Here is a 25,996-nt window from a genome sequence, read left to right as displayed (position 1 = left end):
CTGCCCCATCCCCTGTCAGTCAGCAATTCTCCATGGGCACAGAACTTGAAAACCTTTGAGTCTCTGAGTTCTTGAGATTTAAGAAGAAAGGGAAAAAAACTATCTGTGCTTCCTTCGGAGCAGCAAGCTTCAGAATTCGGGATTCAGCACACGAAAGGGGATATGAGACCTTTAATCTAGTGGCTGTTTGAAGAGACTTTTTTTTTTCCAAAAAAAGAAAAGTTTCAGTAAAGTTCCTCTGTCTCCAACCTTGCAGCATCTCCAACATGCCAGCATCACCTTGTTTGTTATCAGAGTACCCCCCAACCTTGACCATATATAAATATCAGCGATTAAAAACATCAGTGGTTTCTAGAGTCCCTGACTCTTGTCCTTGGCCCCACCTTGACAGAAGCAAAGTCTAGAGGACTTGCTTCCTCCGTGAAATATATTAATAAGAAGCACACTGAGTCACTTTTTTTTTTTTGTTCCAGGGACATCAGTACTAAGTGAAAGATAATTCATAAGTCAGAACTGGACCCATGAACGCAGCCAATTGAGGTGGGGGGTAAACATCACTGAAGGAAATCATTAGGCAGTTCTGCTCCTGTTCTAGCCCGGCAAGTGGAACTATCCGAGCAGAGGGAAATGGCACGCAGACACCCCTCAGTATCCAGGCGGGGTTAGTGCCAGGGCAATAATGTCTGATGTGTGAAAAGTCCTCAAAGTTTAATGAAAGCCACGTACATCCTCCAAGATATTTTAAATCACCTCTAGATTCTTAGAATGTCTAACGCAATACAAATGTTGTATAAACCATTAGTGCGATGAATCATTTAGAGACAACAGTGAGGGGGAAATCTGCACATGCGCAGGACAGAGGAGATCTGCACATGCGCTGTATGGATGTAATCTTCATTCGAATTTTTGCAATCCACAGTTGTTTCAGTCTGTGGCTGTGGGGCCTACACATATGGAGGAGCAACTGCCCTGCCTTCTCTGAAGCTTAATAACAAGCAAGTAAAACTGCTCTGCTCAGGACTTCAGCAGGAACAATGGTTCAGATTCAGACTCCAAGACCAACAGCCTCCGTCTAGCGGCAGAGGCCTCGCCCGGTTTGTGGGCAACAGTTTGGAATCCAGTAAGCAGCCCGCCCCTGCACCCATCAAATAGAGAGGAAGGAAGTCTCCGTCAACATAACTGTAAGGCATTTTAGGAATATTCAAGAAAGTGTACTCAGAGTGCCCCACTTGGTGACTTGCTCTTTGGAGAACTCTGTGGTTCCTGACTACTCATCCTCGTGACCCTGAAAGACATGACCATACCCAGTCTAAAGATTAAGAAACTGAGGCACAGAAGGGCCTTGCTGTGCCGGCGTGGTGACATGCAAGGACACTGGCAGAGCCGGAACCCAAAGACAAACAAGTGCTGTGCAGGCAGTGCTGAAAGATAGCCTCTCCAAATCCTCCCTCTGTCCCAAAGTAATTCCACTATCTCCATCATTAATATCCAGTCCTGTTCCGCCCAGACTCAGCCGGAGCTGCCCCTTGAGCTGAGGGCGCCACAGGCAGAGGTCCACGGTTTTCTGCTTCGCCCTGTATTTATTTGTTTGGGGGTTTTGTTTGGTTGGTTTGACTGTTTGTTTTGTTTTTGTCCACGAGGCAAGGCTTCTCCGTGTAGTCCTGGCTGTTCTAGAACTTACTCTGTAGACCGGTCTGGCTTGAACTTAGAGAAGATCCACCTGCCTCCCGAGTGCTGGGGTTAAAAGTATAGGCCACAACTGCCCGGCTTGTTTGATTTCTGTTGCTGCAATAAAATGCTGACCAAAACCAACCTGAGGAAGAATAGGTTTACTTAGCTTAAAGATCACAATCCATCACTGAAGAGAGTCGGGACAGGAACTCAAGACAGGAACTGTGGAAGAAGGAGAGACCATGGAAGAACACTGCCTATTGGCTTTCTCTCATAGCTTGTTCAGCCCGCTTTCTGATACAGCCCAAGACTAGCCCAGAGGCCCCACCCAGCGGGCTGGGCCTCCATTGTCAATCATTGAACAGGAAAATGCCCTCATAGCCTTGCCTATAAGCCAGTCTGATGGAGGGATATTCTCAGTTGATCTCCCTTCCCTGATTATTCTCTCTAGTTTGTGTCAAGTTGGCAAAACGAAGCAGCAAACTTCCCGGGTAGCATCTTATTTCCTAGAAACCAGGGCAAATCAAAGCTTGTCCCTCTAGACCAAAGCCTTGGGGAGACACTTCATAAAGCATACTGGTTGCCAAGGAAATACAACTTAAAACCGCAGTAAAACGGTCTCCATTTCATGCTGATTACAATTCAAAACAAACAAAACCCTGGCTGTAGCTGTGAAACGCTACAATTTCTTTGGAAAACTGCCATTTTCGTATAACATTAAATATGGACCCATCTACTTCTAGGGCTCCAACTAAGGGAAATGAGGACGCATAGCTGCGGGAAGACGTTTACACAGCTGACCGCGGTCGCTCTCTTTTTAGATTAATCAAAAAGTCGAGACACCCAAACACCCGTGAACACTAACAGAAGAAGGCTGTATTTAAAATGTGATCTGCCTGTGCAGACCACATAGTAAAAAACCAGAGCGGTTTACTTTGCACGCAAAGCGGGTACAAAGACAGGTGCAAAACCATGAGCGATCCTCAGAACAACCAGAGTAGACTCAGAGAAATGAGACCAGCAGCCGCCTGGGCAGGCACGACTGAGTGGCATGGTGGAGATGGTGTGTTTGGCATCAGGGACTGATTATTCCCAGTGGTTTCTTCTGTCAAAGTCCACTCAGGTGTGGTCTTGGGACCTATCTGTTTCCCTGCGTGACTTACGTCAAAAGTCTTCCATCTTGTTTCCTTATCAGCTTCTCTCCATCCTGGCCACTTCACTCTGATACCTTTGGCTCTCCTCGTCACCCAGAATATTAGGATCAGGGGAGGAGCAAGAGAGAGAGAAAGAAAGAGGGGGAGAAGAGGGGAAGGGAAAGGGAGGGAGAGGGAAAGGGAGAGGGGAGGGATGGGGAAAGAGGGAGAAATGCTGTCCATCTTTTTTTTTTTTTTTTTTTTTTTTTTTTGGAAGAAGGGATACTAGAGAAGTTTCTAGAAGGTCAGGTGTTACCTAGTGGCCCATGCGAAGTAAGATGCAGAGTCGGGTATTGAAATTGTTTTTCACTCAATTACGCGTCTCCATTTGCCAAGGCAAAGGAGTTCATGTGCAATCTTGGGGACAGCTGGCTCCCCCAAAATTACCATCTACTGCAAGCATTCAATGCCAGAAAAATAAAAACACAGCAGTAGTCATTGCTTCAAGAAAGACAATGATACTACAAATGGCCAAGCAGAATCTCGCTGCTTCCTCTCCTCTGAAGGCTCTGTCCACTTACCTCAGTCTTTTCTCCACTGAGAGCCCCTGTACATCTCCAAAAGAGGGACAGAGAGGAAAATGAACAGGGTGGGGTAATAAGTTTCCAGAGACCACCCTGTGGGGAAGGTCCAGAGATATACAGTGAAACTGCTCTTCTATTGGCCTCAGGGTGTGGCTTCCTGTCTTTCAGGCCAAGCTGGCTTAGGAATCAGCTAGTGGGAGGGGACTTTTCTCTAACACGTGGCTACGTTTTCCTCTCCAGTCCTCCTTGGGATCTCTCCCCAAGGCTTCCAGACGGTGCTTGAGCTTCTGCTACTCTTCCCCCAGGGTTCCGCCTGCAGCCAGTTTTTACCATGCTCACCCACTTCGAGAAGGGGCAACAGCAATAACTGATCCAGTTAGACCAGCTCCTAAAACCTGCGTCCCTCCTGGACAAGGTGCTTTTCGTGAAGCCCCTTCTGCACGTCCAGGGAAGCCCTAATTGTGTGAAATGGTGGGGTGTGAGCAAAGTCTAAGGACTCAAGGGACATCCAGCAGGAGTTGCCCCATAAACGGTATTACTGACAAAGTATTCCAAAACAATGTCTGTCTGCCCTTATCTCCAGCAAAAGGTGATGTTTTAATCATGAATTTGGCCTTGGTAGCTCTTTTCCCCCCATGTTGTCCTATTGCTTGGCAGGCATTGTGGAATCTCTGTATCTGTGGTGGCTGGCATTCATACCCAAGCACCCTGTATTGACTGGAGCCACATCATGTCCCCTGTTCCTGTGCTGTAGACCACTGGCCACACCTGGAAGATGACTGGGCACCACGCCCCAGGGAGAAAGGGTCTACCTTGGAGGGTTGATGGGTCCCACAGCGCAGGCCACCCTTCCCATGCCTAGGAGGTCCTACAATGTGTCCAAGAAACACAGTGACTTGTCTTGAAAGTCCATGGCATATGTTTTTGAATGAATTTATTAACTGAATAATTTTTTACTGAAAATAGGTCTTTTATCACTCAATCTGTTCTGATCATGGTTTCCCTTCCCCATCTCCTCTGAGATGCTCCCCACCTTGCCTTCTTTCTTTCTCTCTCTTTAAGGAAACAAAGAATAGACTAGAATAGAACCAAAAGAAAAAATAAAGAGAAGAAAAAGCACAAGAAGCACACATAGGAAGAGACACGCGCCTACAGAGAAAACCCATAGAAACACAAAACCAGAAACCATAACATATAAGCAAAAGGCCAGTATGGTAAACAAAAACAAAAAATCTCCCAAAATACTGTTGAGTTCCTCTTGAGTTGGCCACCTACTGCTGAACGTAGAGCCTGCCCTTCAGTGTAACTTATATTCCCAGGAAGACTCTGTCTTAGTCAGGGTTTCTATTCCTGCACAAAACATCATGATCAAGAAGCAAGTTGGGGAGGAAAGGGTTTATTCAGCTTATACTTCCACATTGCTGTTCATCACCAAAGGAAATCAGGACTGGAACTCAAGCATGTCAGGAAACAGGAGCTGATGCAGAGGCCATGGAGGGATGTCACTTACTGGCTTGCTTCCCCTGGCTTGCTCAGCCTGCTTTCTTATAGAACCCAGGTCTACCAGCCCAGGGATGGCACCACCCACAATGGGCTGGGCCCTTCCCCTTGATCACTAATTGAAAAAATGCCTTACAGCTGAATCTCATGGAGGCATTTCCTCAACTGAGGCTCCTTTCTCAGTGATAACTCCAGCTGTGTCAAGTTGACACAAAACCAGCCAGTACAGACTCCATTGTAGAAAACTAACTTTTCCTATGCAAACATTTATTGAGAAAGCTTATTGGCTAGAGATGGATGCTCATGTCCAGTTCTCAGTGCTGGGACCCTATCTGGCTTGGACCTGTGCAGTCTCTGTGCACACTGCCAAAGTCTGTAAGTTCACGGGCTGTCAGTCCTGTTGTTCTGGAAGGCGCTGTCCTTGGTATCTTCTATTCCAACCTTAACGATCTTTCTGCCTCCTCTTCAGTAAAGCTCCCAGAGCCCTGAGGGGAGGGGCTTGGTAGAGACTTCCTATTCAGGACTCTGTGTTCCAAGGTCTCTCGCTCTCTGCACATTGTCCAGCTCTGGTCTCTGTATTCGTTCCCATCTGCTTCAGGAGGAAGCTTCTCTGATGATGTCAAGCAAGGCACTGATCTATTGGCATAAAAGAGTGTCATTAAGAGTCATTTGTCGCTCTATTTCTTTAGTAGAACAATAATAGTATTTGGTTTTCCCAATCAGTCTATAGTCTATCAAGTATCAGGGTATTGGCCACCCAAGGGAGATGGATCAGTAGTTAAATGTTTGCCCCACAAACACCAGAACCTAAGTTAGGATCCCTATCAGCTATATAAAGTCAAATGACATGGCACATGTGCCTGTAATCCCAGTGTGAGGTGAGGATCTACCTCAGAGATGAGTAGATCCCCCCCAGCTCACTGGCCAGCCAATCCAGCAAATGGGTGAGATCCCCCTTTAGTGAAACACTGTCTCAAAATATAAGTGATAGAGGAAAAGTGGGGTGAATCTGTGAACTCTTAGGGCCCACCTCCATCAGCATTCTTCCTCCAACAATGCTCCATCCACTTCTGAAAACTTCCACAATGTCCCCAAACAGCCCCACCAATCAGGGACCAATGTTCAAATAAAGGAGCCTGGGGGGGGGGGTTGTGGACATTTTTCCATTGTTTCTTATTTTATGTATGTGGGTGTTTTGTCTATGTATAATGTTTATACCTGGTGCCTGAGGAGGACAGACGAGAGCATGAGATTCCCCGGAACTGGAGTTATAGATGTTTTGAGCTGTCCTGTGGGTGCCATTGAACCCAGATCTTCTAGAAGAGCAGCCAGAGCTCTTGACCACTGAGCTCTCCAGCTGGACAGTTTCCATGTAAAACATCACAATGGCAGATATGGCACGGAATTGATAAGTCGTTTAAGATACAGTTTAGTCCTGGGGTAGAATACAGAAAGGTCCCCGTTTGTCTCTCTACCATCCACCACAATCAGCCCTCTCGTCTCCTCCCCTGCTAGAAGCACCAGCTGTCCTATTTCCTTCCCAAGCCCCTGCTTCTATCAGAGGTACTTAGGGAAACTTTGAAAGCGTCTGGATGCTTGGAAAGAATGTCACGATCTAGCTGTTGCTGGGGCTGGTGGGGGTTGGTTTTGTGGTTAATGGTGCCAGCAGTTGTTCTTATACTCTGACTGTCTTAGAAATTGTCAGTGAGAAGCAATGAAAGCCCCTCGTGAGAACAGCACCATACTGCGCTGGGTGTAAACGGGAGTAACCCCGCTTTGCCCTATACAATTTTAAGATCTCCTCAAACATGTTCTTTACTGGTGGCTTTTTAAGAAAGTACTGTCCATGTGTTTTGTAAATTGATGGTTCCAAACACCCATGGGACAGATCTGTGTGCATCATTACCTAGGCTACCATGCCTTCATTTTTAATGACGGCCTGACTTGGGCTGAGAGAGATGTCATGTCCCTATCAGTTTGTCCTGTGGTTTCTCTCTCCAGCCTGTGATTCTGCATCTTCAGCTACTGCCCAGCATTAGAGAGTGCCAAGGGTTAGCCCTTAGAGCTCTTCATTAAAACAGAAAGGCTGGTCATTTGCAACGCCCCAGACTGTGAGCCAGTGTCCCCATACTGTCCCTATATAGCCAACAGCAAACTGTCATTAGTCCATCAAGCCAAGGACTCTGCCAGGTAAGCATCTTCCTTTGGAGGCCATGCTGTGAAGAAGAAAAAGAAGAGGAGGAGGAGGAGGAGGAGGAGGAGGAAGAGGAGGAGGAGGAGGAAGAAGAAGAAGAAGAAGAAGAAGAAGAAGAAGAAGAAGAAGAAGAAAACTGTTTATAATGTCTGTGAGGCTTGGTGACAAAATGAGACAGAGCCCTTAATTTCTAACCTCCCACTGCACCATTCAAAATTCCTCCTAGAGAGCAAGGCAGGAAGGAAGCAAAGCGAATCGCTCTGATTGTAAAATTTGCATCCTCTCTTGGCTGGGTACCTTCTTCCCAAAGGATGCCTCATATCACACTGTAGTTGTTTGTAAAGATCTTTCACCCAAGACAGACCACTTCTCATGATACTGCTGATGCGGAGGCAAGAGAAACACAGAGGGAGAATTAAAAATACTGAGAGTCCCTGGGAGGAAAGAGAAATGCATTTCAGGGCAAGGACTGTCAGTCCCCAAACCCTGGATGGATGAACTGGATCAGAGCCCCAGTTAAGTAAATAATAGAGAAAACAGCAGCCATGCAGGAGAGAGCTGAAAGATGGTCATTAATGAGAGGCATTTGTTCAACAGGCTTTTAGGGAATACAAGATAATGAGCTAGGCACAGCACTACACCGACTGTCAGACACACTTTTTACACACAAGGAACCAGCAGTTTTAAGACAAAGGTGCCAGCATTCTTTGGAAATGCAGTGATAGGGTTTTTATGGCGAGTGTCCTGCTTGCTTGTGTACTCACAAAGCATAGGGCAACACAGAGATACAACCATTCAGCCTGGTGGTGTGAGGAAGGCATCCCAGAGGAAATGGAAAGGAAGACAGGAAGCCGGTGGGCATGCCAGTGAGTCCCTGGGGGAAAGTGCACACGCAGGCACCAGGGCATGAAACTGTGGGATGGATGACCTAGGGTCTATCCTTAGACAGAGAGAACTAAATGAAACCCAGGAGGAGCTTTTGCAAGGGAAGCTGTTGAGACTCAAGAGAGCTGGACTAAGTAACACCAGTGTCCCAGGGAAAGGGGCGGGGCCCTAACAGGCCCACCACAGAGATTCTTTCTGGATTACATGAGGCTTGGTAAGCTGACAAATCAGGAGACTCCTCAACATTCTAGAAAAAGGTCTCACAAAAGGCAGTGACAGTGGGAATGATGAGAAGAGGGTGCCCAAGTGACTTCACCAGCCAGGCTAGTCAGTCACAGTGAGGAAGAGAGGAAGAGGCTAGAGAAAAAGCAAAGAGCAGGTAAGGGGCAGCAATCGAGCCTCCCCTGAGGATGCTAGAATGACTGTAAGGGGCAGACATAGGGGAAATGAAGGGAGCAAATGTTCCTGCCCCAGCAGCCACAGGAAAGGGTGCCTCTGTTGGAGACAGCAAGGGAGGGACTTCTCAAAAGCACTCTCGGTGGATCTGGGGTAAACGCCTGAGTGGACAGAAAGGGGTGGAAGCCAACAGATGCCTGTGAGGTGTGATATTCAGTGTGCTGGAGTGTCTAAAGAGGGTACAAGGATACTAGCCAGGTACCTGGGTGTGGGTAATGTGTCCCTGAAGGGGACAGGCTAGAAGGACAGGAGGGCTGAAAGAGTGCAGCTGTGTGATGTTCTGGGTGGGTCAGCTGAGATCACAGTCAAGCTCCCAGAAGGGTCCTGCCTCCCCCAGCAGAGTTCAGAGCAGCCAAGTGAAGGGAGAGGGACAGATGACAAAAGATGGGGATGGCCATCCTCTCCTCAACAGAGGGAAGTGAGGACAGAGCCACATCACGGCCTGAGGAAGAGGCAAACAGGAAGGAGAAAGTCAAGGAGCCAAGTCTTTGCTCACTGGGGTGGAGAAGAATAGGGTAAGCAGCGCTAGTCAGATTGTGTGCAGGAGTGGGTAAAGATGGAAGTATCCAGAGAGAAGGGAGGGATCTGGACCCCAGGAGACAAGCTGAGAGCACCAGAAGAGGGTCTGTGGCTACTTCCCCCATCTTGGGTTGTCAGACTATGTTTCCTGCCAGGGGGCTGGGTTGCCAGATGCAACATGGTCCAACAGTCACCAGCGGAAAGATGAGATATCTGAAGTGCTCCTCAGCGACTGAGGAAGCTGCTCTCCTGTGGGAAGCTGGGTGTCTGGAGTCTAAGGCAGTCTTGAATCCAGTTGGCAGCAGACTATCCTCCTGGGAGAAGATGGGGGTTGGAGGTACGCGATCTCCCTTGGGACTCAGACACCTTGGGAGACTGGCTGAAAACAGGCACAGCAGCATACAGTTTGGTCAGGGAGGAAGGGACCCATCTGTCCGCATAGATTTGCTTCTGCGGAAATCTATAAGACTCCTGTGCCTGTCGGAAAGAATCAGTGTCCCCGAGGCAAGGATGAAGCCCCACCCCAGCCCCAAACGGGCTCAATATATTGAAAGCCCTTCCTTTCCAGCCCTTTCTGGGAAAGATGGGATCTTTCCGGGATGGGATGTTTCTGATCCAAGGGATTCTCTCTAGACCTTAACCTCCAAGTTTGATCAAGTCCAGATAAAGTCCAAGTGACCAGTGCACTGAACACTGTCATGTAGACATCACCTTTCCAAATACCACCACGCAACTGTCAGTCCCATCCTAAGTCTAAGAACTTTTGAAATGTTCCTATTTATTTGGTGACATGGATCTGGGATCCTGGGTTTATCAAACTCTCTGTTCGCTCCGCAGTAGGTGGCCTTGGCCCTGGAGCTCCAAAGTTCTGGCTTTGGCTGGTGCTCACCCGCCGGTTGCGCTGTGGGTGGCGGGTCGCGGTTGGTCTCACGCGCCAGTGACCAATTTGGCCTCCCCGCAGGTGCGCTCAGGTGCTGCTGGAGTACGGCGCGACAGTCCAGCTGGAGGGTGGCCCGGGCCGGGACACACCGCTGCACGTGGCAGCCCAGCGCGGCCTGGACGAGCACGCTCAACTCTACCTGGGCCGCGGCGCGCGCGTGGACGCGAGGAACGGCCGCGGGGAGACGGCCCTGAGCGCAGCCTGCGGAGCGGCGGCGCGGAGCCCTGACGAGCACGCGCGCTGCCTGCGCCTGTGCGCGCTCCTTCTGCGCGGCGGCGCGGCGGCAGACGCGCGCGACGAGGACGAGCGCAGCCCGCTACACAAGGCCTGCGGCCACGCGCGCCCCGGCCTGTGCACGCTCCTGCTGCGGTACGGCGCCGACGCGGGCGCGCTCGACTACGGTGGCGCGTCCCCGCTGGCGCGCGCGCTGCAGACCGCCACATGCGCGCCCCCGACCGCGCCGCAGCGCACGGTGCAGGCGCTACTTAATCACGGATCCCGCTCTGTATGGCCTGATGCCTTCCCCAAGGTAAGGGGACCCCGGGGTAGCTTGGCTGTGCAAACACCGGACCTGCCAAGGCTCACAAGCTGAGTGTCTGAAGTGGGATGTCCCAGGCAGCCGTGGGAGGGTCTGCGTTTCTCTCAAGCTCTCAGGGGAGGTAGAGGCTCTTGGGACCCTACTTTGAGGAACAAGGACTTAGAATCCTCGTGGTTAGCCAAAAGCAAAATGAAGAGGCTGTACTGTTGATAAATATTCCAGAGTGTCACCTTTCGAAGTAGTTTCCCGGGGAACTCTTGCTTCGGGTGGTGCCATCACAGCGCCAGCTCCGAGGTTTTCTGCAGTTCGTCTTTTGGTGTAATTTTCAGAAAGATGAAAATGAGTCTCTTGTCACAGCTGGTGTTTGATCTGCAGTGAAGTCACTCAGCCTGCTCAGCGCCTTGTTAGTGAGAGCACTCTACACCTTCGCAAAACCCCTCCCCCCTGCTGTGCAATTCACCAGCTGGCCCGTTCAGGTCACCCCTTGCCCTGGCTGTGCCCTTGCAAGCTCTGCTGGGCTCACCTTGTTACTTTCTCCATCTGTGAGCTCATTTATTCATAGAAAAGACTCATGAAGCAAAAGGACAAACAATGCCACCACAATAAAAACCCCCGAGGCAAACACGGACGAAGTACAATAATGTAGATGTACGAATATGCCATAATGAAATCATGGGGTGGGGGTGGAGTTAAAAGGACATCAAGGGGCTGAGGAGATGGCTTGGTCAGGAAAACGCTTGCAGCAAAGCACAAGAAACAAGTTTGAATCCCTAGCATCCATTTACACTCCCAGCTATGGTGGCTCATGCCTTCAGTCCCAGCACTGAAGAGGCAGAGCCAGGCCAACCAGACAGCCTAACCTAGTCACCCAGCAGTGTATTAGTCAGGATTCGATAAAGCCGTGCTTCTCCACCTTCTCACCCTATGACCCTTTGATACGGTTCCTCATGCTGTGGTGACCCCTAACCATAAAGCTAGTTTTATTGCCACTTCACAGTTGTAATTTTGCCGTGATGAATCATAATGTAAATATCTAATATGCAAAATGTCTGATTTTGTGAAAGGGTTCTTCAAAGGGATTGTGACCCACATGTTGAGAACCACTGCTCTAAAGGAACAGGATTCTAATAACGGTCCTATAAATATAAGCATAAACCACATATATGTATACATACAATATGCTATATAAATATATATATATGCTAATATATACATATATAGTCTGCATATATACATATATATGGAGGCATATATACATATATATATGGAGGATTTATGAGATAGCTGAGAGGCTGTGGTCCAACAATGGCTGTCTCCACACAGAAAGACTAAAACTCTAGTAGCTGTCCATCCCACAAGACTGAATGTCTCAGCAATCCCAACCTGGAGTTGGAGTCCTGGAGAATTCCTGAAGAGTCTTCAGTTGGAATCCTGGAGAAGTTGGATCTAATACCAGCCTCAGCAACAGAATAGATGAATTTACCTGTGGGGGTGAGCTTGAGCATACAGAAACCAAGGCCCCCTTCTTCTGCGTCCTTTTACGTGGGCGGACACCAGATTGTGTGGTCCAGCTTTAGAACGGATCTTCTTGCTTCAAATAATCTGATTAAAAAAAGCCCCTCACAGGTGCACCCAGAAGCACGGGGCTTAGTTGATTCTGGGTGTGGTCAAGCTGGCAACAAAAAATTAGCTGTCACCTCCATACCCCAGTTCTTGTAAAAGCCTCTATCTCAAAAATAAGGTGGACAGCTCCTGAGAAATGACACCCAAGGCTGAGCTCCAGCTTCCCCATTCACATGGAAACACACCCGGACCCATTCGTGTAAAGAAATAAATAATCTTGAGGACCAGATAGCCTAGTGTATGCACCAAAGTAGCAAACAAAAGGAGCCTACCTCAAACAAGATGAAAGGTGAAGCTAGTCATGCTAACGGGTACTCTGACTTCCAGACACACATGATATTCACACTTGTGCATACATACACACATGTGTGCACATGCACACACAAATAACATTCCCAAAGTATTATCTAGAAGAAGAGATTGTCTTCCCTAAAAGACTTCATTGAAGGAAGTCAAACTGACCCTAACATTTTGATTCACTTCATTTTAAAAAATCTCTCCCCATCTCCCAAGATACCTCAGTCATATACAGTATAATAAATACACATCTACACATACCTGTGAACATGTATGCATACCTGGTACATTTTGAACCATCATCTACAAAGCCTTTCACCAAAGACGATCCAAAGGAAGTTTCCAATGCTCTGAGAGATGAAGAGTCATACATCTCTCTCCAGTGACTTTGCATATGGGCATGTTCAGAGTGAAGGATGCATCTATGTGGAAAAGGGTTAAAGCTCTACTGAATGCCTCTCCTCACATCTCCTCAGCAGACAAGTACACTGACTCTCCATCCCATCACCCAGACCACTTCCCCACGGTGCTCTGCCAGTACACGGATTTCAATCTGGCGTGCTCTGAAAAGGACGTGCTGACATTCTTGTATTCTGGGACATCTCCAGATTCATAGCTTGCACCTTCACACTCCCCATTCCCAGCAGGGTGTTGTTCAGCTGCCTGAGACGTGAACACAAACCTCGAACTGACTGCCCTTCACCTCCAGACACTCATTTCATTGTCCATCGTTACCGTGTAGAACCACACACAGAGTGAAGAACAGAGTAGATCTCACACGATGGGGTGCAAACCCGAAGGGACTGACAACAGTTTCTATTAAAGGGAGGCCGTAGGATGGAGCAGCAGAGAGCATGGGTCCCTCATTGTAAGAGAGAATTGACTCTTGCAAGTTGTCCTTTGACTTCCACATACATGTTGTGACAAGTGCATATTGACACACACACACACATACAATGTACCTGGTTAGTGACTAAAATAGTCCTTTGTTAACCTTGATGCCATTTCATTTTAAGGGACCCCCATTTAGTTAGTGTTGGACTTTGGGTCACAGCCCCGCCCCCTGCCAGCCTGGTCCCTGGGGATAAGGCTTCTAGGGGCAGCAAGCAGCCTTCTTTGGCCTACAGAGGCAGCACATAGCTCCATGCTCCCTCCAGGTCTCAGGGCCTTGGTTCTGGGACATGCCCAGATGTCTTGCCAGTCACACAGGGTGTGGCCAGTCATGCGCTCATCCCATCACACCTCAGGACTGGAGGTTGGACGTGACCGTGGGAAGCACTTGACTGCTGGTAGTTGCAAGGAATCTCTGGCCAAGTGCACACCTATGTGTAAGGAACTGAAGAGTTACTTGAGAAATCTTTACACTAAAAATCATTGCCAAGCCCTGCACAGCACAGGTCCCTGCAGGCCTCAGGTCAAGGATTGCCACACGCATGCCAAGGGACTTCAGTAACTCCAGGGTGTGAGTCTGATGCATCAGCCTCTGGACATGAGGTCCTGACCCCTTTACACAGACACCCTTACACATCTAAAAGTGAGCCCGTTTTCCTGAACAGCCTGTAGGTGAGATGCATTTACCCACACTGAATCCAAGCTAAATGTGCTGCTGAAGGACTGGCCTTGCCCTGGGGTAAGCTGGAGAGGCAGCGTGCTCCAGCAATGCTCACCGTCAGTTTTACCTGAAGGAGTCTAATCACCTCACTGGGTTCAGCAGCCCCATGGGGTACACAGCAAATATACCCAAAGCTCAAAGCGGGGGCAAAGATGCTCCCCGGCCAAGACACAGGCACCTGGAATGCTGCTGAGCACGCAGCGTCCCCTCCCAAACCCCCCTGCGAGCAGCAGCCTTACTTTAAATAGATGTAAAGAGACACCCGTGGAGCGCAGAATTACTGAGGCAAAAGGTTTCTGCAGAGAGCCCAGCGACATAAATCACAGTTCCCTGTGCCCAGACAAAGGCACCGTCATGGCATTGGGCAGACGTGGAGCATCCTTAGCTTCGTGCTCACTGTGCTGCCGTGACGACCAAGGAGAACGGGTTTTGGGGCCCCTGTGTCCATAATGCCAGGCCCTTCTGCCCTGCAGATCCCTGGTTCGCCCCAGGGAGGGGTGTAGGCCCCCCCCCCCCCGCAGGTGCAGGTAGAGGCTGAAAGCCAGGCTTTAGTCCTAAAAGTATAAAGATAAGTCTGGGGCAGTGGACTCCCAGGACCTCGAGGAGACCCAAGAATGAGGGCCCAGCTGGGATTTAAAGGCTTTACCAAATTCCTCCTCAAATTCATGACTCGGAAATGAAGCCCATTTTCCTTTGTCTACCTATTTCAAGAGCACATTTCAAGTCCACCCCAAAAGGGAATGTTGGGGCCACAAAAAGGCTAAGGGGCTTTTAAGCCCAGTCACCTCTTAGAGGTAGATGGGCGCCCTTCCCACCCCACAGCCTTTGACTCAAGTCCTTTCCCTCTCTCCCTTCTTCTCCTGTTAACTTGAAATGATATGGATCAAGTGGTGAGCTGTGTTTGTCCCCTGATGTCACCGGCCCTCTCTAGAGACCTTTGCATTCTGTCTCTTCCTGCTTCATGCTTTTTCTCTGAACCAGCCCTGTAATGATGGAGACAAAATGTGCTACCCCCTAGGAGTCTGGGGGCAGCCACCTGCAAGGGCCATGAGTAACTAAGCCTCGGACCTAAGCATTAACATAAGGACTAGGCCAGCCACGAGTGTCCCTAACTGCATCATTGGCTGTGCAGCCTGCTCACAATGCCTCTCTCATGCTTACCCAGGTATTCGGTTAACAGTCATGCTAAGGGGCTGGAGAGGTGGCTTGGAGGTTAAATGCACATACTATAGAGGATCTTAGCTTAGTTCCAAGCATCAGACAGTTCACAACCTCTTGTGAACTCCAGGACTAGGGGTTATCCGACACCTCTAATCTCCCCAGACACCTGAACTCATTTCTGCAGGAGGGGGCACTTGCACTCATGTGCACACACACACACACACACACACACACACACACATACACACACACACACACACACACACACACACACACACACTGTGCTTGCACACATTCACCACATTCACATCATTATAAATAATAAAAATAAACATGTCTAGGAGTCCAGGCTGGAGTTCCACCGGGGACAGGAGAACACAGATTTCTGCCTTCACGAGCAGCCTGACTTAGGGGTTAAACAATCATACGCAGTGCGCCATGTCACAGAAGCACCCAACTTTGTAGTGTCAAGTTGGCTGTGTTTATTTACTTTTAGTTACTGTGGTAAAGAAGCTGACAGAAACAACTTAAGAAAGTTTGCTGGTCACATTGTGCCCACAGTCAGGAGGCGGAAGAGACGGAGCTCCAGCTCTCCCTCACAGTCGGCCCAGGCCCTCAGAGGAGCCACCAGCAGTTAGGATGGGTCGTCCCATTTTATTTAACCAGCCGTGGAAACACCTTCATGGACCAGTCCTTAGATTTGTGTCCTAGGTGGTTCGAGATCCCGTCAAGTTGACAATCAAAATTAACCATCACCCTGGGGTATAGAGACCCCAAACATGCAATGAGCAAGCCCAGATCTGAGGACCAAAGCCTAGAGAAGGATAGTACGGACCACAGATGCCCTAGGACAGAGCAAGCGCGTGGAATGTATGCCTTGTGAAGGGCCTGGGCCTTTGCCTGAGGACAAGAGAGACCAAGTTCATCATTTTAAAGAGAAGGGAAGTACTAAACAAAATCTGTGTGCCGAGATGAATCTACTTGAGTGTGGAGAAGAAACTGGAGAAGAGAGCAGAGACCCATCAGCCGGCTGCTGTGAAAATTCAGATGAGGAAGACAGATGAAGATGAAGGGGGAGGGGGGATATAAAATTCCAGAAATGTCTGCAGATTCCAGGTCTTGGCTCGTCCCTGGACACCAATACTGCTGGAACCAGAGTCTCCTGGTTTCTTGTTTTGTACCTAATTGCAAAATTGAGTAAGGTGACTTCAGCCGCTGACTAGTTTCACCAGATTTGGGCAGGAGATTTGTAGAACTGTGGTCAAAATGCAGGCCCGGTTTCCCTGGCTGCCCGCGGTGCATCAGTGTCTCCAGGGGAGGAGGGAGGGGAGCCGTCAGGAAGCTTGCCTCTGTTTTCCTACCCTTCTTTTATTTCTCCATCTACATATAAAGCAATGTGCCTGTGTGATTTTTTTTCCCCTTAATTTTCTTTCTGCCGCCTCATTAGCTGAAGAGCGTGCGCTTGGACACTAATGACATCAACGTGTCGGAGTAATGTGGCAGCCGCCTCTCTGCAGACAGCAAGGAGGCAGCGGAGATTTTTAAACTGTGTTGGCGTAAAAATAATGAAGGCAGCCAGCTGCCTGGCAAACACGAGGGGCACAGTGCTGAGGGGCTGGGGAGGGGCGGGGAGCCCCAGAGAGGTGGAACAGAGGGAAAGACAGAAAATGAATTCCTGGAGACAGGCAATAAGACTTTGTCACAGTCTATGACCTCGGGTGGGGGAGGGGCTGGGAGAAGGGGTGGTGCTTGGCTCTAGGGGAGGGCAGCTCTTTTCTACCCTGGATGGGGGAGGTCTGTGTAGCATGCAGTCCCTGGGAGGCATTTACCGTTTTCTTGCAGAGAAGGAACAAGTCTGGGGTTGGGGGAGGGGGTAGCAAGAGCCCACCTGAAAAGCAGGAGACTAGGACTGAGGGCTGGTTTTCCCTAGCAGAGAACAGAGCAAATGGTCCAGGACTGGGGCTGGGGCTGGGGACACCAGAAATATCAAGAGAAGAGCACCTTGGACAAGGGGCATGCCTGGCTAGAAGAGGTCGGAAGGTGTCCCCGGGCCAGAGCCCTTCAGCTGCAACCCAGTCTGTTCTGTCTCCTTTCCTGAAAATGGCTGAAGTTTGACTCGGCGATGGTCATGGATCAGAAGAAACGGACCAGAAATTCCTACCGTTCAAGAAATGGACCAGATTCTTCCATTGCAATGTGTAGCACAAGAGAGGGCTCAGTGGGTAAAAGTACTTGCCAACAACCCTGACAACCTAAGCTCAATCCCCATGAGCAATGTGGCAGCAAGAGAAAAAAACAAACTATCTTCAGACCCCTACGCACATGCCTGAAGATGTGGGCATACACAAAGTGAATGGTACAGTCACAGGGTCAGTGTGATAACTGGTCTAGAAAACGTGGTGGTACCTGTCTTCTGAAAGATGTCTTTGGAGACAGAAGCAAGAGAAGACAGGAAGGGAAAGAAAGGAGCAGCCTTGGGCAGGGCCTCTCACTGAGTGTCCCTCTGAGGGGACTGTGTTGCAGTAGCCAGGCAGACCTCGCCAGGAATCATGGGCGAGGAAGCTGAGATATGGAGCAACGTGCACAGGTAGAAATGGGGAACTTAGGTACAGAGCAGTCTGGGGACTCTCCGAGGAAAAGAGGGACAGGGAGGGGCCTCAGCAGATGGACATGTGTCCTAGAAGCCACCCTCCATTCTGCTGACTAGACAAAGAGTAAGACCAAGATTTCCAAGTGTTTACAGACTTACACCAAGTTCACCTTTATCCAAAAGAGAATGGAGGAGCCATGGTGATGGTTCGGTGCTAGGACTCACTTACTCTGCAGTCAAGAGGACCTCAGAACCTACATAAAAATACTCAGATGTAGCTGCATGCATGCCTATAACCCCAGCATTTTCGGGACAGGCATCGAGAGAAAGGCAGCTCTTAAAGTCACCCTGGCTAGCCAACCCACACTGCAAGCATCCGGTTTGGTGAGACACCACATCTCAAGGCAGTAACTCAGAATTCAACAGACACTAAATGTGCTATGCTGGCTTCTGTGTGCACAGGCACAGACCTGGGCACCAATGTACTCATGTGCATGAACCAGGGTCTGGTACAGCAGGAAAAAAGAAAAGAAAACTACAGCATCCCAAGAGTAGAGAAGAAACATCTGTCTCATCAGAAGATCTAGAAGAAAAGCTGAGAGCTGAGTGAAGGCGGTTTCTATGACCTGTGAAGAACAGGCTACAGGCAGTCAACAGAAGAATCGGGTGAAAAACATGCAGCAGGCACAGACAAAAGTCAGGATGCTGTTCATCCTCAGGTCCCCTCCCTGAGGCTCCTGGTTCTGGTCTGTATCCTGCATGGCAGGAGAGAGGGCCCCGTATCAGCTGGTCTGTGCCTGGGGGCTCTGCACATCATTTTGAGCGTGGATCGAAAAGAAAACATGTTCCCTCCCCTCTTGCTCACCCAATCCACACCCCTGTCCTCTCCTGACTCAGCAATGGCTTTCCTGGTCCAAGACCCCACCCAGCTCATAGCCTCTGCCAGGCAGGCCCTGGCTTGACTTGGTATCAGGCTCCCAGGGATAGTCATCGCCTCTGGATTCTAATAATAAAATCACCTCGATTCGTTCAACCCCTGAGGTACATAAAGTGGAAGGAGACCAACAGGAAGACACTATTGGGCACAAAGGACAGACTGTAGAGCCAGCCACGAAATCAGTGCTTCTCAACCTTCCTAACACTGCAACCCTTTAATACAGTTCCCTAGATTGTGATGACCTCCAACCATAAAATTATTTCGTTGCTACAACATAGCTGTAACTTTGCTACTGTTACGAATCATAATGTAAATATCTGATATGTGCCCCCCAAGGGTTTTGATTCACATATTAAAAACAGCTGTAATAAATAGTGGCATCATTCAAAATGAGCCAGAATAAGAGAATCAGGAGCCATATTCCAGAGACTTAATAGAAGAAAACTCGATGCACTAAAAGCCTTAACTTTTAATTCAAGGTTAAATGCGTATTCTTGACAAGGACAGAAAACATACCTAAGACATCATAGCAAACTATTCTTAAGATACATGGGAACAAAATCTTACTAGCTCTCTGATCAGAAGACATTATTTCTACTGGTATTAAAAAAAAAGCTGAATCCAGCAACAGACAATATCAGAAAAAGACAATAAAATATCCTCTAGGTATATTTTGATACAAGGTCTCATGTAGCCAAGTCTGGCCTCAAATTTGCTGCATAGTTAAGAATGACTTCTGCTGTGGTGGCACACTCCTGAGGTGGCTGCAGGAGTGTGCCACCGTGCCAGAGTTTTAGATGGTGTTGTGAATTGAAACACAATTTCAATTTTTGGATGCTAGGCGAGCAGTCTACCAAACTGAGCTACATCCTCAGACTTCATCCGTGTACTTTTTCTTTTCGTTTGAAAAAAAATTTTTACTGGAGGTGAAGAAACACACACATATAGCAGACACAGAGAGAAAGAGGCCCTCTGCTCATAAAGCTGAAAGAACCCTCAGCATATTTTAAAGGAAATGTTTGGATACTAAGTGTCTTAGTTGGGGTATCTATTCCTGCACAAGCATCATGACCAAGAAGCAAGTTGGGGAGGAAAGGGTTTATTCAGCTTACACTTCCATATCGCTGTTTATTACCAAAGGAAGTCAGGACTGGAACTCAAGCAGGTCAGGAAGCAGGAGCTGATGCAGAAGCCATGGAGGGATGTCACTTACTAGCTTGCTTTCCCTGGCTTGCTCAGCTTGCTTTCTAATAGAACCCAGGTCTACCAGCCCAGGGATGGCACCACCCACAATGGGCTGGACCCTCCCCCCTTGATCACTAGTTGAGAAAATACCTTACAGCTGGATCTCATGGAGGCATTTCCTCAACTGAGGCTCCTTTCCCTGTGATAACTCCAGCTTGTGTCAACTTGACACAAAACCAGCCGGTACACTAAGATTATTAGACTGAGGCAAAGTAGCTTTCATTATAATGCCAAAAGAAATGTATTTCTCAGATATGAAAAGCTCAGAAAACATACCCTTTGATCCATCTTTATTAAGAACAAAAAAGTATTTCTATTCTATTATTTATTCAGCAGATACATATAAGCACCAGTCTGGTGCCAGCGAGATGCTAGGTACTTCAGATAAGTGGGTGAGCAGATCAGAGGGCACCATACTCCCTCTCTCAGGGATCCTGCAGGGGAAAAAGACATTATTAGCCCTGAGCATAATAAGGCCAAGGAGATGCTAACCCAAACAACAACCATGGAGTGTGTCTCCTTGGATAGTGTTATGCCTCAGGAACTCACTGAGCACTACAGAGGGAGCACACCCCCGACCGTGAGCACAGATGAGGTAAAGAAGGTTTTCAAAAACAAAAATGAAGTGAGACCCAGTGGTCCCTGCCTGTAATCCTACATTTGGGAAACCGAGGCACGGGATTGCAAGTTGGATATCAGCCTAGGGTAGCCAAGCAAGATCCTATCTCAAAACAAAAGGGGAAAATGGCAGGAACCAGCAAGAGGCCTCAGCAGATAAAGGCTCTGGCCAACAAGCCTGGAGACCCAAGTTCAAACCCTGGAAGATGTAAAGTGGAAGAAGACTAGCTTCTAGCCAGATGTCTTCTAACCTCCACCCACATCACTGGCACACTTACACATACATGCACAACAAATGAATGCAGATATCTTTTATTATTACTGTTTATTGTGTATATAGCATCCAGCCTTCATGTGTATGCCTGCAGGCCAGAAGAGGGCACCAGATCTCAATTCAGATGGTTGTGAGCCACCATGTGGTTGCTGAGAATTGAACTCAGGACCTCTGGAAGAGCAGACAGTGTTCTTAACTTCTGAGCCATCTCACCAACCCCCAGATATCTTTAATTAAAAGAGTTCTATGTGGCATTTTTTCAGTGAGACTCCTTGGCCTCGGAGTTAGTAACAAGGATGGTGTTGGCTGAAGCTGGACAGACAGTGGGAAATAGCCCCGCAGCAGTGTCTTTGGGATGAGGCTGTGCCCACTCACCTTGGGCCAGCATGTAGCTCTGCGGCCCATTCCCTCAGAACTTCTAGCTTTATTTTGTTGTCACAATGCTTTATTGATATCCAATTTACTTCAGTCTTTATGGACGAAGGAAGCAGAGTGGAACACAGCCATGAGTTCAGAGTGGGAAGGAGTTAAAGTTAGTGACCTTTGGACCAAAACTTGAAGGCAATGAGGAAGTCAGCTGTGCAGAGGTCTGGGGTCAAGCATCCCAAATGAGCAGTCAGTCTGTGGCCCGAGACTGGTGCAGCCTCAGCTCGGTGTAGAGTAACAGGAGACCACGGTGGATGACGGTGGTCAGGATGACACCGGGAGACTGGCAGGAGCACTGAGGGAAACCTTTGCGGCACCACCGACTGTTTCCTAAGATCCCCCTCCACTGCCGTGATGAAAAGACTAGACAAGGAGGGCAAGTTGGAATGCTGACACAGTGACCCACATGAGGGATACCATGGGCCTAAGGAAGCACTCTGGTTCAGGGTGGACCTCAGAGGCAGAACTGTGAGGGTTTCTCACACCCAATACAGAGAATGAGAGACATGGAAGTCAAAGGTAGCCCCAAGGCTTCCAGCCCGAGAGTTAGAAAGATGGGTGTGCCATCAGGGAAGATGGACCAGGACCAGGACAGCAGGTAGCAGTGTGTACACCCGGGAGCTGAGCACAATGCACCCAGGCTAGAAGGAAGCCATTGGATACTCAAGCGGAATAGCCCGGAGAGCAATGGCATGGGGATGGAATGGAAACCCAAGAAAGTGGGTGAGAGACAAGAGAGAAGAGACGGGGAATGAAAGAGAAACCTATCTCTGAAAGAAAGAAAGAAAGGAAGGAAGGAAGGAAGGAAGGAAGGAAGGAAGGAAGAGAGAAAAAAGAGAGAAAGAAACAAAGAGAGAGGGGGAGGGAGGGAGGGAGGGAGAGGGGGGAGGGAGGAAGGAAGGAAGGAAGAAAACATGGAGATGAGAAACATTGGAGATGAGTAAGTCCCTCCTTACTCCCAGGAGACAGGAGAGTAAGGAGGAAGCACAAGGGGTTGAGAAAACATGCAGAAAACATTTTCCCCACCCCCACCCCTGACTGCCATCTTGAGTGTGGAGCACTGACAGCCAGCTCTCCCCAAATCATGGAAAAATGGTCTCTCTGCCTTCTAAGCCCCTCCCACCACTCACCTCTAAATAAAATCAGTCCTGCTGCTCCTCCACTCAGACACCTTCAACAGGGCCGGCTTCCCATGGTGCACGGTGGTGCTCCCCATGGTTCACGGTGGTGCTCCCCATGGTGTTCTTCATAGCCTTGCCCTGCCTATGACCTTTCATGTCTCTTCACTAAAGTTCTCTAAAATGGAGATGGTATCCCAGAGAAGGTAAAATGAGCTAATAACCATTGCAGAATTTGAAAACGTGGCATTGGTACCTGCAACTAAGTAGCAGGTTTTCACAACATCAAAGGTATGGGTTGGCACCTGCTGCTGGCAGTGTGGTTCAGTAGCAAGGCCCTTTCCTGGCATTAGGCCCAAATTAGAATACTAAAGAAACACTTTAAAATTTTTTGTCTTTTTAATTCCAATGACTGTCTACTTTGAAATTCTTCCCAATAACCAAGAGGATTGAAATTTTATGATTTGGGGACTGGAGAGATGTCTCAGGGGTTAAGAGTACTGGCTGCTCTTCCAGAGGTACCAGGTTCAAGTCCTAGCTACATGGTGGCTCACAGCTGTCTGTAACTAGAGTCCCAGGGGATCTGACACCCCCATATGACATGCATACAAGCAAAACACCAATATATGAAATAAATAAATATTTTTTAAAAAGAAAAGGAGGGCTGGGGAGGGGTTCAGCAGTAAGAGCACCGACTGCTCTTCCAGAGGTCCTGAGTTCATTTCCCAGCAACCACATGGTGGCTCACAACCATCTGTAATGGGATCCAATGCCCTCTTCTGGTGTGTCTGAAGACAATGACAGTGTATTTGTATATATAAAATAATAAATAAATCTGAGGAAGAAGGAGGAGGAGGAAGAGGAAGAAGAAGAAGGGGAAGGGGAAGAAGGAGGAGGAGGAGCAGGAAAAGGCAGAGAAGAAGGAGGAGGAGGAGAAGGAGGAGGAGGAGGAGGGAAGGAAGGAAAGAAGGAAGGAAGGAAGGGAGGGAGGGAGGGAGGGAGGGAGGAAGGAAAGAAAGCAAGCCAGGCAGGGAGGTACATAATGAGATGCTACCTTCAAAATCAAAATCAAACCTAACAAAACAATTAGGAATAAGATGATTAGGCCAACCCTTCCCCCGGCTGGCAGCGTGGGGGGCCGCATGATGCCTGGAGTTACTATAAAGATGTTAGCCAGCAGCCCCTCACCTACATCATGCCTCCCACTTCCCCCAGGTGCTGAGGACCTGTGCACCAGTGCCAGCTGTCATTGAAGTTCTGTTCAACTCCTACACTCAGCTCCGAGTGTCCGAGTCCTGGCGGGAGGCCATCCCTGAAGACGTATACCAGGTGAGATGTCACCTCCCTCCCTTTCTGATGCTACAAAGAGAGAAGTCCTTTCTCACTTCTCTGTCTGGAGTTTGGCACTCAGACCCAGTATCTCAGTTAGCGTTTCTGTTGCTATGACAAAACACCATGATCACGAGGCAAGTTGAAGACAAAGGGTTTATTAGTTTGTATACTACCTACCACATTGCTCTTCATTGCCGAAGAAAATCAGGACAGGAACTCAAACAAGACAGGATCCTGGAGGCAGGAACTGATGCAGAAGCCATGGAGGAGTGCTGCTTACTGGCTTGCTTCCCCTGGCTTACTCAGCCTGCTTTCTTATAGAACCCACAATGCACTGGGCCCTCCACCATCAATCACTAATTAAGAAAATGCACCTAGATCTTATGGTGGCATTGTCTTCATTGAGAGCCTTTCCTCTCTGATGACTTGAACTCATGTCAAGTTGACATAAAACCAATCAGTACACCCAGGAAGTAAAACATCTGAAGAAGGAAAACAGGAAAGTTGAGGGGACCGGTTGGTGATGTGTGGGTACTGTCTCTATGGAATCGACCAACCATAGGTCAAAATATGGGAGGTAAATTGGAAGAAGGCAGACCTTCATCATTTGTAGTTATCTACACACCACAGCATACAACAATCCTACACAGTATTCACATCGTTGTAGGCATTGTGAGGAATCTGGAGAGAGTGAGAGTAGACAGGAGGATTGCGTGTGTTTCACACAAACAAGAGGTGACGGTGCACAAGAGACTTACCCTTCTGCGAATTTTACAATCCTGAAGTTGTGGGACCTCTATTGACACCAAGGGACCACGGGGAAATGCTACTGAACAGGAAGAACCTGCAGTCACCCCATGACATCTTGAAGAATACTGGGGTTCAGGGGGCCAGCGTGCAAGAGAGGAGGCACGGAAGTGTAGGTCCTGGCTCCTTTCCAAGGCATGCCCCCTGGCCCCGCGTAGGAGCCACAGATTGTGACATGTGACCTGCAGTACTGTGAGCACCGCATCCACACATGACAGAATCCAAAGGTGGCTCCAGGGGGCAGAGGCAGGGGAAACACTCCCTTCCAGAAGCTCTCATGGAACATCTCTGGGTTCTTACTGCCCATGTTAATGGATGCCTCATAAAGCCTTGGGCTGGTGCGCTAGGGCGGGGTTCCTGGGCCCATTGCATGCCTGGCCTGCTGCAGATTAATGGGGTCACCTCCGGAGCTGGAGAACTGCTGTGTCAGAGGCAGGACAGAAAGGGGTTGGAAGAAATCAGCCCCAAACTGTGTCCCTCTGATCCCATTCGAGCTTTACTTTGAAAATCATGTCACCCCTCTGAGTGGAGGCCAGGTCTCAGGTGACAGCCTTTTCCCTCTGCTGGTACCCGTGGCATGAACCACCAGTGGTGGTGCCAGAAAGAAGGTTAGTTCCAGACACCGCCTTACTCTCCCTCACCTTTCTTTCTAGATGCACAAGCCTTTCTACGGGTCTCTCTTCGCCTTGGCACACACCCCGCGCTGCCTGCAGCACCTTTGCCGCGATACCATCCGAAAACTCTTTGACAAGGAGTGCATTCACCTTGTGCCCCGGCTACCGATACCCAAGACCCTGCAAAATTACCTGCTTTTGGAGCCAGAGGGTGTTTTGCGTTGAAACCACCGCCTTGGGGCCCAGGTTCTTCATCTTCACCTTTCTGCAGAGGCTCTATATGAGAGACAGCACCCTGGTAAGGGGGTGCATATCCACCTCCTTCCAGTTCCCAAGTAGCCAGGAAAGGCATAGACACACAAGCCTCAAGGACACCTTGACATGGAATTGGTAACTGTCACTATAGCTGGCAAGCAGTGAAGAGCACTGGCCGCTCTTGCAGAGGACCTGGGTTCGATTCCCAGCACTCACCTGGTCGTGCATAATCATTCATAAATCCAGTTCCAGAGGTTCCAGGGACTTCTATGGGCATTGCATGTGTGTGTGTGTGTGTGTGTGTGTGTGTGTGTGTGTGTGTGTGTGTGTGTGTGTATGCATGCAGGCAAAACATTCACGAGATAAGGTAAATAAATGTTTTTGTTTTTAATCAAACCTGCTGTCTCTTGGTTGCTTGTGAGGAGCACACAGTGGCACAGAAACTGCTGTCAGAAAGTACCCTAAACCAAAGTCATACTAAGAGATAATGAGTGGTTTCCAAAGTGTACTTCTAGCCCCTGAGGATCAGCAGTATGGGAACTTCCTCCCTGGGCTATAGACTTTTAGGCTTACAGAAGAGCCTCCATCCCTCCTGGAGCCAAGCCACTTGGAGGGGAACTATATCAAGAGCATAGCAGCCCCCCTGCTAGGAGGACACCCACTCCAG

At 48.8% G+C, this 25,996-nt stretch overlaps 1 protein-coding gene across 2 annotated transcripts in view; it reads left to right on the top strand.

Moving 5' to 3' along the window:
- Positions 1–25,680, top strand: part of ASB18 (ankyrin repeat and SOCS box containing 18) — a 61,328-nt gene extending 35,648 nt beyond the window's left edge. For both annotated transcript variants that reach the window (XM_080933055.1, XM_080933056.1), the window contains 3 exons: positions 9,904–10,411; positions 23,537–23,650; positions 25,114–25,680. In XM_080933055.1, coding sequence (XP_080789181.1) covers positions 9,904–10,411; positions 23,537–23,650; positions 25,114–25,299 — 808 coding nt within the window. In that variant the 3' untranslated portion in view covers positions 25,300–25,680. The remainder of the gene's footprint in view (positions 1–9,903; positions 10,412–23,536; positions 23,651–25,113) is intronic.
- Positions 25,681–25,996: the final 316 nt, after the last annotated feature.

Source organism: Micromys minutus (genome assembly GCF_963924665.1).
Source record: "Micromys minutus genome assembly, chromosome: 19".
Taxonomy (NCBI): Eukaryota; Metazoa; Chordata; class Mammalia; order Rodentia; family Muridae; genus Micromys; species Micromys minutus.
Note: the sequence above shows the minus strand (reverse complement) of the source record. Positions and strands in the feature narration are given on the sequence as shown.